Source organism: Dipodomys ordii, unplaced genomic scaffold (assembly GCF_000151885.1).
Source record: "Dipodomys ordii isolate 6190 unplaced genomic scaffold, Dord_2.0 Scaffold16, whole genome shotgun sequence".
Classification (NCBI taxonomy): domain Eukaryota; kingdom Metazoa; phylum Chordata; class Mammalia; order Rodentia; family Heteromyidae; genus Dipodomys; species Dipodomys ordii.
This window is the reverse complement of record NW_012267232.1, coordinates 6,516,660-6,528,405: the sequence shown is the minus strand read 5'-3', so window position 1 is coordinate 6,528,405 and position 11,746 is coordinate 6,516,660. Positions and strand designations below refer to the sequence as shown.

The 11,746-nt window shown below is 40.7% G+C and overlaps 1 protein-coding gene across 1 annotated transcript in view; it reads right to left on the bottom strand.

The window, feature by feature from the left end:
* Positions 1–11,008, bottom strand: part of Pole2 (polymerase (DNA directed), epsilon 2, accessory subunit) — a 39,836-nt gene extending 28,828 nt beyond the window's left edge. The window contains exons 1-6 of the mRNA XM_013012227.1: positions 10,932–11,008; positions 9,377–9,477; positions 7,391–7,466; positions 2,178–2,255; positions 1,969–2,062; positions 302–376 (exon numbers count right to left, since the gene is read on the bottom strand). Of these exons, the coding sequence (XP_012867681.1) occupies positions 302–376; positions 1,969–2,062; positions 2,178–2,255; positions 7,391–7,466; positions 9,377–9,477; positions 10,932–10,999 (492 nt within the window). The 5' untranslated portion in view covers positions 11,000–11,008. The remainder of the gene's footprint in view (positions 1–301; positions 377–1,968; positions 2,063–2,177; positions 2,256–7,390; positions 7,467–9,376; positions 9,478–10,931) is intronic.
* Positions 11,009–11,746: the final 738 nt, after the last annotated feature.

Sequence of the window (11,746 nt, the reverse complement as noted above, 5' to 3'; positions counted from 1 at the left end):
CAGAAAAAGCCAGAAGTGGCGCTGTGGCTCAAGTGGTAGAGCGCTAGCCTTGAGCTGAAGAGCTGAGGGACAGCGCCCAGGCCCAAAGTACAGCCCCCACATTGACCAAAAAAACCCCACCAGATTCTACCTGGAAAACAATTAAAGGCAAGACAGGGTTATGATTCAAATGACAGAACACCTGTCTAATGAGAAAGAGGCCACATAGTTTTCATTCAAAATTCAATGAATTAAAATTAAGCAATAAATATTAATCTTATATACTTATAACCCCCCCAAATAATTAGGATAATGTTCTAACCTGAAATTTGCTTCCACTTTCATCAGGGTGCGAACCTATCACTGGAGGAGTAAATAATTCATGTCTGTGAGTCCTCTAGAAAACAAGAAAGATTGACATGAATTTCCGTGAAGTAGACATTTAAGCCTAAGAGTCAAGCAGGAGGTGTGGTTCAAATGGTACAGTCCTGAGTTCAAACCCCACTACCATCCAAAAAGCAAAAACCTATGAGTTAAACACTGTCTTTAAACTTTTTTTTTTTTTTGTCAGTCGTGGGGCTTGAACTCTGGGCCTGGGCGTTGTCCCTCAGCTCTTCAACTCAAGGCGAGCGCTCTACCACTTGAGCCACAGCGCCACTTCCTGTCTTTAAACTTTTTTATATCCAACAAATGTGGAAAGCCACGTAATTTACTAACATAAAAGTACCTAGTAATTTTTTAAATTTTTTATCCTCCATGTTTTAAAATAATTATTATAGGGCTGGGATGTAGCTCAGTAGCAAAGTGCTTGCCTAGCAATTAAAACATCCTGGGTTCGATCCCCAATACCAAAAAAGAAAAAAAAAACACAGTTAAAAAATTATTATTATAAAGGTAATGTATAAACAGGTTACAGTTTCTAGCAGTTCATTAATAAAAACATGAGCAGAGAGGCTACTTGAAGATTCACCATATAACATAGTACTGTGAGGGCTGTCAGTGTGCATGGTTAGAGTCATTAACAAGACCTTACATGAACTGGGCTGAGCTGTTCCTTCTTTCTACCCCACCTGTCACTTCCTCAATCTAAACTATCACTACGTCAGAACTAACAACACTGACTTCTCTCATACTAATCCATCCCGAAATTTGCCAGCAGAGGAAGCTGTGACCAAACCTCTCTGGTATCCCCAGTCTCCTTAAATCAGGAGAACAGAATATTAACTTCTTAGAATCTGATCCAAAGTGCTCCTATAAGTTGGTTCCCATTTGCCTTTCCAGACTTGCTCATAATTGCTCACCATTTCCTGCACAGAGTTATTACCCATGTCATATGCTACCAATTCCCTCATGACCGCCTTAATTTTTCCATTGAATGTATTATTTGTATGTCTTTTAGAGCACGTATAAGATCCTACTTTACTTGAATATGGTATATGAAGTAGGCAAACGATGGGCTCCAGATAGATCGATTCGAGACCTACTTCCATTCAGTAGATGTGATCTTTGAGCAAGTTGGTAAGCCTCCATTTCCTCATCACTCAAATAAGAATAATGAAAGCATTTTACATCTAAGTAATGTTACAGGATTAACAAGGTAAGTTATGGGCGTGACATACTAAACACAACATTGGTGTACCAAAGTCATGCATTACACATGAGCTACTATTCTTTTTCACTGCCTTCATTACTCAAGGGAAATAACTTTTTGCATCTCTTCATTCCCTCTATTGTCCTAATCACATAAAACTTAGAAATAACTTACTGCATAACTTAAAAAATATATTGATTTTTGTGGTTTTGGTGGTACTAGCACTTGAACCCAGGGCCTTGTACTTGCTAGGCAGTACTCTACAGCTTGTGTGGCATCCCAGAACTGAATGACTAACTTTGAAGTGAAAAGTTTCATCTTTTAAATATCCCTAAGATTTCTTATAGATGAAACAGTCTTTTTCTTCTCCATTTGACCCATTGTTCCCCACAACTTACCTGGTGCAAAATGGTATAGCGTTCACGATACAGCTCAGCTTTATCTCTAGCTGTTCCAAACAAATTTGGTGCAGGATGGTTGGTCATTTTTAGACTACAAAAAAGGAATGACTACTTCTTATTGTCACAAATACACAAAGGTATGCCAAAAATAAAACAAAATTTCTCTCGGAGAAAGATATTCAACTGAAATTCATTTATATACTTACGGAAGAAATTTTTTTCTTTCTGAGTTGTACACAAAACGTGGAATGTCAAAGGCTCCAATGATATTGAAAATATGGTCTCTGAAAAACACCCCACAATTCAAAGATGTGATTTACTAAAATAATACTAGATGAACATAATAACTCACATTATAATTCTATGTTAAACATAACATTTTCGAGTTTTCTCAGGCCATATAATCAATTTATTATTTTGTCAAATAACATGGAAGTAAAGGTTTTGGTTTAAGCATTCTACTTTCATGAGACAAAAAAGGGCTATGTGACAGGAGACTAGTGGTTCTTACCTATAATCCTAGCAACTCAGAAGCTTGAGCTCTGAGGATCATGCTTTGAAGCTAGCCCAGGCAGAAAAATCTGTGAAACCTTATCTGCAAGTAATCAGCAGAAAGCTGGAAAGGAAGGTATGGCTCAAGTGCTGTATCAGCATTTGTCTTGAGTGAGAAAAAGTTAAGCAAGAGTACCAGGCCTTGAGTTCAAACACCCCCAGTACCAGCACACACACATACACAGTGCTATGTGAAGTAGCACATACTTGTTATCCCAGCACGTAGAAGATAGAGCAGAAGGATCATGAGTTCAAGGCCAGCTTGGGCTACATAAGGAATTTTAGGCCTGCCTGGGTTACAAAGAAAGACTATTTCAAAAATTAAACGAACAGGCCAAGCGCCGGTGACTCACGCCTGTAATCCTAGCTACTCAGGGGGCTAAGATATGAGGATGGTGGTTCCAAGCCAACCAGGGCAGGAAAGTTTGTGAGACTCTTGTCTCCAATAAAGCACTCAGAAAACCAGAAGTGGTGCTGTGGCTCAAGTGGTAGAGCCTTCTCCTTAAGGGAAGAGCTGAGGGATAGCGCCCAGGCCCAGAGTTCAAGTCCTATGACTGAAAAAAAAAATTAAACAAACAGGGCTGAGACATATCTTAGTGGCAAAGCATTGCCTAGCAAGTCCAATATCCTGGATTCAATCCCCAGTACCAAAAATAAATACATAAATAAACAAAAAAATGAAGTTAGGGGCTGGGAATGTGGCTTTGTGGTACAGTGCTTACCTAACATACATGAAGCCCTGTGCTTGATTCCTCAGTACCACACTCACAGAAAAAGCCAAAAATGGCACTGTGGCTCAAGTGATAGACTGCTAGCCTTGAGCAAAAGAAGCTCAGTGCCCAGGCCCTAAGTTCAAGCTCCAGGACTGGGAAAAAAAATTTTTTTTTTAAATCAAGTTAACTTCTAATTAAGAATGCCATCTAGGGCTGGGAAGTGGCTCAGTGGCAGAGCGCTTGCCTTGCATGCCTGAGGCCCTGGGTTCGATTCCTCAGCACCACATAAGCAAAAAGAAAAATACCGGAAGTGGCGCTGTGGCTCAAGTGGTAGAGCGCTAGCCTTGAGCTGAACTGCTGAGGGATAGTGCCAGGCCCAGAGTTCAGGCCCAACTACCGGACCAAAAAACAAAAAACAAAAAAAAAAGAATGCCATCTAGCCAGGTACTGGTTCATGCCTGTAATCCTAGCTACTCAGAATGAAATCTGAGGTGCTGGGAAGGTGGCTCAGTGGTAGAGCACTTGCCTTGCATGCCTGAGGCCCTGAGTTCGATTCCTCAGCACCACATAAGCAAAAAGAAAAAAGCTGGAAGTGGCGCTGTGGCTCAAGTGGTAGAGCGCTAGCCTTGAGCTGAAGAGCTGAGGGACAGCGCCCAGGCCCAGAGTTCAGGCCCCATGACCGGACCCCCCCCCAAAAAAAAGAATGAAATCTGAAAATAGTAGTTCAAAACCAACCCAACTTTCATCTCCAATTAATCAATCAGAAAACCGGAAATGGAGCTGTGGCTCAAAGTGGTAAAGTGCTAGCCTTGATAAAAAAATAAATAAATAAATAAAAATAAAAATTATCTAGCTGGATGCCATTGGCTCATGTCTGTAATTCTAGCAAATGAGGAGGCTGAGATCTGAGGATGGTAATTCAAAGCCATCCTTGGCAGGAAAGTCTGTGACACTCTTTAATTAACCACCAAAAAGCCAGAAGTAAGAGCTGTAGCTCAAGTGGTAGATTGCAAGCCTTGAGCAAAAAAGCCCAGAGACAGTGTACAGGCCCTGAATTCAAGCCCAGGATCAGTACAAAAAAGAAAAGAATTCCATTTATTGTAAAAGAACAATTACGTATAAAATAGTGACGTCTTCACTCCTTATGTATACTATTTTATGAACTATATATAATAAATAAAAAACAAAGGAGGAGGCTACAATGCTTGATAAGAAATGTACTCATTATCTTGTCCATGTAGTTGTAACCCCTCTGTACAGTATTTTCACAATAAAAAATATGATTCATTTCTTAAATTTTTAAATATTATACAAAATGTATCTCAAGGAAAAGTTAAAAAGACACAAAACACATATACACACCAAATTCTGTCTGCATCTTTGAGATTTTATATAGAAAGCAGTAAGTAATTTAATTGCAGACACATTAATAAAATAACCGTGTTTTAATAAGGTTAAAAGAACTTACAAATTACATAAATATCCTAACCTGAAAAATATTCCCCAAAATTGTATGTGTATATCCCAAATTTAAAATGGTCAGTAAAGGTTATATTATGTAGTGGTAATGAACAGTAGACAACTGGGGGACTAAGAGAAACACAGCCCAAGTCTTTTCTAGTCAATCTGTCTGATCACATTATTTAACTGTCATGCAGTTTCTCAATTGGTTTTGGTTGTTGTTGTTTTGCCAGTTCTGGGGCCGAACTCAGGGACTGGACACAGTCCCTGGATTTCTTTGGCTCAAGGCTAGCACTTGAACCACAGCGCCGCTTGTGGCTTGTTTATGTGGTAGTGAGGAAGCAAACCCAGTGCTTCATGCATGCTAGGCAAGCATTCTACCACTAAGCCATACTCCCAGCCCTGTTGTTTTTCAGTAGTAGGACTGTGCTCTACCACTTGAGCCCATTCGGCCTCTAGTCCTTGTCATTCCATTTCCTCATTTACAAAACTGAGAACCCCTTTGTTTTATTTATTTTTTGCAATCCTGGGTCTTGAACTTAAGTGTCTTAAGCACTGTCCCTGAGGTTATTTTTGCTCAAGGCAAGTGCTCTACCACTTGAGCCACAGAACCACTTCCAGCTTTTTCTGAGTAGTTTATTGGAGACAGGAGTCTCATGGACTTTCCTGCCCGAGCTGGCTTCAAACCATAATCCTCAGATCCCAGCCTCCTAAGTAGCTAGGATTACAGGCATGAGCCACTGGCACCTAGCTTGAGAACCTCTCTTACACTATAAAATAATGACATTCTGACAAATAAAGCTGCAAAGCTCTTTGTCCTGATATAAACACAGGTGACTTTAGGGTTAAAAAAAAAAAGGTAATACCTATTTTAGAGTAATAATATTTTTTTGGCCGGTCATGGGGCTTGAACTCTGGGCCTGGGTGCTGTCCCTCAGCCCTTCAGCAAGACAAGCACTCTACCACTTGAGCCACAGCGCCACTTCTGGTTTTTCTGGTAGTTAGTTGGAGAAAGGAGTCTCATGGACTTTCCTGCCTGGGCTAGCTTTGAACTAGAATCCTCAGATCTCAGCCTCCTGAGTAGCTAGGATTACAGGCATGAGCCACTGGAACACAGCTAGGGTAATAATTTTTAAACTTCAATTATAATCACTTTGAATTTTTTATTTTTAAATTGTTTATTACTATTCTAAAGGTGATGTACAGAGGGTTACAGTTACATAAGTCAAGTAAAGTAGACATTTCTTTTTGGAAAACATCACCTCTTCCCTTGCATTCTCCCAGTCTTTTGTTTCTTTATTATTTTTCTTGGAGTAGAAGGAATTGAAGCTTGAACTTAGTACCTGAAATTTGCTAGATAGGTGCTTTTCCACTTGAGCCATTTTTTAAAATATGGTCATGGTTTTTCCTTGGACAAGTTTGGGCCACGATCATATTTATTGCCTCCAAAGCTGGAATGACAGGCACATACCATCACACCCAGTTTATTGATTTGAGATGGTGTCTCAAAAGCTTTTTGCCAGGGTGGGAATGTGGTTAGTGGTAGAGTATTTGCCTAGCATGCATGAAGCCCTGGGTTCCATTCCTCAGTACCACATACACAGAAAAAGACTGAAATGGTGCTGTGGCTCAAGTGGTAGAGTGTTGGTCTCGAGCAAAAAACAACTCAGAGACAGTGCCCAGGCCCTGAGTTCAAGCCCCATGACTGACCAAAACAAAAACAAAAACAACTTTTTGCCAGGGTGAGCTTCAAATTGCTATCCGCCTCAATTTCACCTTCCCAACTACATTTTAGATTTTTATCAATGGTTTTAGGAGCATGTCATTATAACTACTATGTTAAAATTAGTTTGCAAGATTAAAATTAAAACTACTCAATTTCTTTTTGTTCTTTTAGCAGTTCCAATTAGTTTTGGCTGGAAAAGCATGACGATTGACCAAGGAAACTTTAACTTTACAGTTAAAACTGTTTCTGCTTATTTTTTTAGATACTTTCCTCCAAGGTATATCCCACAAATTTGGAAGTACCATATACAAATGACGAAAGGAAAAAGGAACCCTCAGAGAAATAAGACCCCTTAATTACTATACGAATTCCTAAGCCTAAAAACATGACACAAAGTGAAAAAGTCATAAAGTGAAGATTGTACCCAATTTTGCCATTAACAATTGTACAAGGTTAAGTAACTGAACTTCTCTGGGTTCAGTACTTTCCTAAGAGAAAAATAAATTTACTTCTGATATGCAACTAATTTACAACATAAAGAACATAAAGTCAGATTGGCTGGGTAAACCACCAAACACTTGGTAGCTCACCTTAGGAAAAATAAAATAAATTCTTTAATAAGGAGAGTTAGGTAGCCACCAGTGACGATGCCTGTAATCCTAGCTTCGCATGAGTCTGAGAGCTGAAGAATTGAAGCCCAGACAGAAAAGTCCATAACTCTCTGTCCAAAAAAACAGCAAAAAACAGGGCAGAACACCAATGAACAAGGTAAGCATATACAAGGCTCTGACTTCAAACCCCAGTACCGCCAGCAAAATACACACACACATATATACATACACATACATATATACATACATAAAGGTTATAATGCAGCCTGTCACTTAAAAAGAAACAGAAATAAGAACGGCTACAATGTAGAAATGTTGATCACTATTTTCTCCAAAGAAGTATTTTATTCACATACATAGTTTCATCAACTGACTGGCTACATTCCTGGACTGCCGCTTCTACTACGGATCGTTCAATCATGTTGGATGACACTGAAAAGACAAGTTCGAAGTCAGAACAATAACAAAACACAAGACTTATGTCAAATATCTTCATGTCCATGTTTTGCAATTTAAAAAATCATCTTAAGATATAGCTAAATGCCTTTATTTTATAAGCATTTTATAAATTCTGTTCAGCCATATAAACTTAGTTAAAAAACATTCTGTAAGCTCCCAATTTCAATAAAGCTATAGTAATAGTATAATCACAACTGCTATGTTTTATTAAGTATTATAGTAACCAGAACAGCTACTAACTCAGTACTTTACAAGCTTCAATCTACTAGACAGATATTCTATAACACTGATGTTAGCATACTCATAATTAATTAATTAATTTTTGCCAGTCCTGGGGCTTGAACTCAGGGCCTGTCCCTGAGCTTGTTTTGCTCAAGGCTAGCACTCTACCACTTCAGACACAGTGCCACTTCTAGCTTTTTCTGTTTATGCAGTACTGAGGAACTGCAGTACATGCTAGCAAGCACTCTACCACTAAGGCACATTCCCAGCCCCATACTCATATTTTAGATGTAGGAGATGTTCAACTTTAGGATGTTCACTAAGAATTACACCAGCAAGAGAGTAGGAAGCAATACAAACTCAGTCCTGATTCTTTTTTTTTGGTCCAGTTGTGGGGCCTGAACTCTGGGCCTGAGTACTGTCCCTCAGCTCTTCAGCTCAGGGCTAGTGCCCTACCACTTGAGCCACAGCACCACTTCCAGCTTTTTTTCTTTTTGCTTATGTGGTGCTGAGGAATCGAACCCAGGGCCTCAGGCATGCAAGGCAAGCGCTCTACCACGGAGCCACCTTCCCAGCCCTCCATGAGACTCTTATATCCAGTAAGAGTCTTTTCTCCAATAAACCACCAGAAAACCAGAAGTAGCGCTGTGGCTCAAGTGGTAGAGTGCTAGCCTTGAGCTGAAGAGACAGAGCCCAGGCCCAGAGTTCCCCATGACCACCACCAACAACAAAAAAAGCTCAGGAAGGTGGGCTCAATTGCTCACACTTGTAATCTAGCTAATCAGGAGACTGAGATCTGAGGGTTGTGGTTTGAAGCCAGACTGGACAGGAAAATCCATGAGACACTTTTTTGTTTGTTTGTTTTGTTTTGCTAGTCCTGGGACTTGAACTCAGGGCCTAGGCACTGTCCCTGAGCTCCTTTTTGCTCAAGGATAGTGCTCTACCATTTCAGCCCTAGTGCCACTTGGGGCTTTTTCTATTTACGTGGCACTGAGGAATCAAACCTGGGGTTTTATGCATGCTAGGCAAGCACTCTACCCCTAAGCCACATTCCCAGTCTGTGACTCTTAACTCCAATTAATTACTAAAAAATCCAGAAGTGGAGCTGTGGCTCAAGTGGTAGAGCACTAGCTTTGAGCATAAAACCTCAGGGGTAGTGCCCAGGCACAGAGAGAGAGAAAGAAATAGAGAGACAGAGAGAAAGAGAGGGAAGATAGGGAAAGAGGGGGGGTAGAGGGAGAGAGAGAGACAGAGACAAATCCATGCTTATGGTATCAAATGAAGTATATTTAACCAAAAGATACCTGAAAAAGCAAGAAAGGAAGTTTTCCCCAAATCATTTATGAGTTCCTAACTGAAATAAGACACAGTATTAAGTGTACAGAGAGATAAAAGCGATTGGGAACCAGACCAAATCCAGAGTCAAGTTAGAGAAGGATGGTTGTGATAAGTGCCCAAAAGGCTAGGAAGCTGTAACAACAGGGTCCCTGAAGAATAGTCAGAGGCTACAACTGAACTAATACCTTGGAAAGAAATATTGCCAGGCCTATATCATAACACCAGATCTTAAATATCAAATCCTCAACTTCTATTTAAATCTATAAATCTGAAGATACAAAGCTATACTCACAATTTAAGAGTTATCAGAAAATGCTACTTACAGGGCTGCTTTTCAACTGCATCAATGATCTTTTCCAGAGTGTCTTCAAGCTCTAATTCGTTGACAGACTGAAGAACTTCTGTGAGGTACTTAGTAGCTTCACTAGAAAAAAAAGGGGAAACACAGGGGGTGGATTCTAATCAAGATACATTGAAAGCATATGTAAAAGTGTCATAATGAGACCATCCTGTACATGCTAATAAATCTTCTTTTAAAGATAAGACATGTCATTGGTCATTGAAAGCAAATCTTTCTTGTCAAAAAATAGCAAACACTTATCAATCTGGAACTGAAATTAAGATCTACCAATCCCTTCTGTTCAAGTATTACTCACCTTTCCTATACTTTCTGAGCAAAAAAAAAAAAAAGGTCATTCTATCTATCCCTGGTTAACACTTTTTTTTTTTTTTTTTTTTGTGGACTTTGGGGCTTTCAGGGCCTGGGCACTGTCCCTGAGTTCAAGGTTAGAGCTCTAACCACTTAGAGACATAGTGCCATTCTGGTTTTCTGGTGGTTAATTGGAGATAGGGTCTCACAGACTTTTCTGCCTGGGCTGGATTTGAACCATGATCCTCAGATCTCTGCCTCCTAAGCAGCTAGAATTAACAGGCATGAGTCACCAGCACCCACAAATGTTATAAAGAGTCATCCTGTACCAACATTATCTACTGCAATCTCCCTTCATTTTGAAATCAGTAAATATAATTTCTATATATACCTTGAATTTGACACCTCATATTAGCCCTGTAATACGTATTACCTTACATTTACAGCAAAAAAATTGCCAGCCTCCATGTCAGATGCCATATCTGAGTATAATAGAGACTGTGTAATGATTAAACTGACACTGCATTTGCTTGAAGTAAATTCCAGTAATTTCATCACTGTTTTTAGTTATAAAATTAGAAGGAAAAAAAGACTACAAAGAAACCTTAACATTTGAATATAATCACCATATAAACTACATTCATACTTAAAAATAAGCAACCAGTGCCCCAAGGGCTGGAGGTGATAGAGCACGGGCCCAGCAAGCCTGCCACCCTAGGTTCAATGAGAGTGTTGGAGAGGGAGACAATTTTAACAAGAGCAATCTTGTAGCTGTCGTTTTGTAGGTCCTAAAAGACATGGATATGTCCAAGAAACCGGACTTTGAGATACTGTAAAGGAAAAATTCTTAAATGTACATTTTTAAAAACATGCCTAAAATCCACCCACTCTGAAATAACTGGTAATCCCCAAATGGGAGGGTCTGCAGCTATACAAACTGGCCGCAACTGGCAGTACGTGTTCCCTCCCCCAAACTCCTCATTTGACAGCTCAGAACCGGCAGAGCTCTGATTCGTGGCGGGCAGAGGCAGAGACCTGCGGACCGAACGGTGCCCATGTCGGGGGCTAAAGGGCAGCTACGAGACCCATCGCCGGGCCGGAGAGCCTGGCCCCCAATGGAAGACACCTCAACATGGCACCTGATCCATTTCTTAGAGGTGGGGGTCTCTGTCATGTAAGGTGAAGCCCCCAGTCTGCGCGCGGGAGACAAGCTGTCCAGACCGACTCACCCTCGGAGTAGCAAGCCGCGCAACTTGAAAGCCGAGAGCGCACGGCTCCGTACTCGCTCAGGCGCCATGTTCGCGATTTGGCGCCACGGCGGAGGCCCCGCCTCTTCCTAGAGGAGGCCACGCCCCTGGAGCGGGTGGGCGGGGTTTTGTAGGAAACCCTGCGCAGTAATGTCTGTTGCTACGGGTCTACCTCAATCCTGACACTCTGCACCACCTATGCTCCTCCACCGAGGGGATACAGGAGGGGCGAGAGCATCCTTCCCTGGCCTCTAGTTGGGAAGCGCTTCTCTTACCCCACGTTTATCATTGAGTCATTCAGGGCACACTGCCCTGGGACCTTCCTGCCTTCCCCATAGGCCTTGGAAATAATGTTTCCTGGCTGGAATTTTCGCCACATGTACAACAAGTTGTTATAAATCTCCCTCAGTCTCATCCAAGCAGCATTTTAGTTGGATTTTTCCTCCATACCAGCCTTTTCTGCCCAGGCTGGTCTTGAATTGCCATCCTTAGATCTCAACCTCCTAAGTAAATAGGATCGCTGGCAGCCAGCTATAGTCATAGCAAATTAAATTGTATCGAGGGGTTGCTCACAATTGCCAAATGATCTGTTGTGCTACTTTTTCCACAATAGATTCATCTTACAAGTGAGAAATGATGAGTGGTATGCTATGTAGGTCTTGAATTGTTATTCTGATTCCAGCAGTTCAAACAGCTGGGTCATTTACATATATATCCTTATACTTAGATACTTCAAGAAATTGCCAAATAGTTTACCATTTTTGCTCAATTAGCAATAAATGAGAATGTTAGGGTTT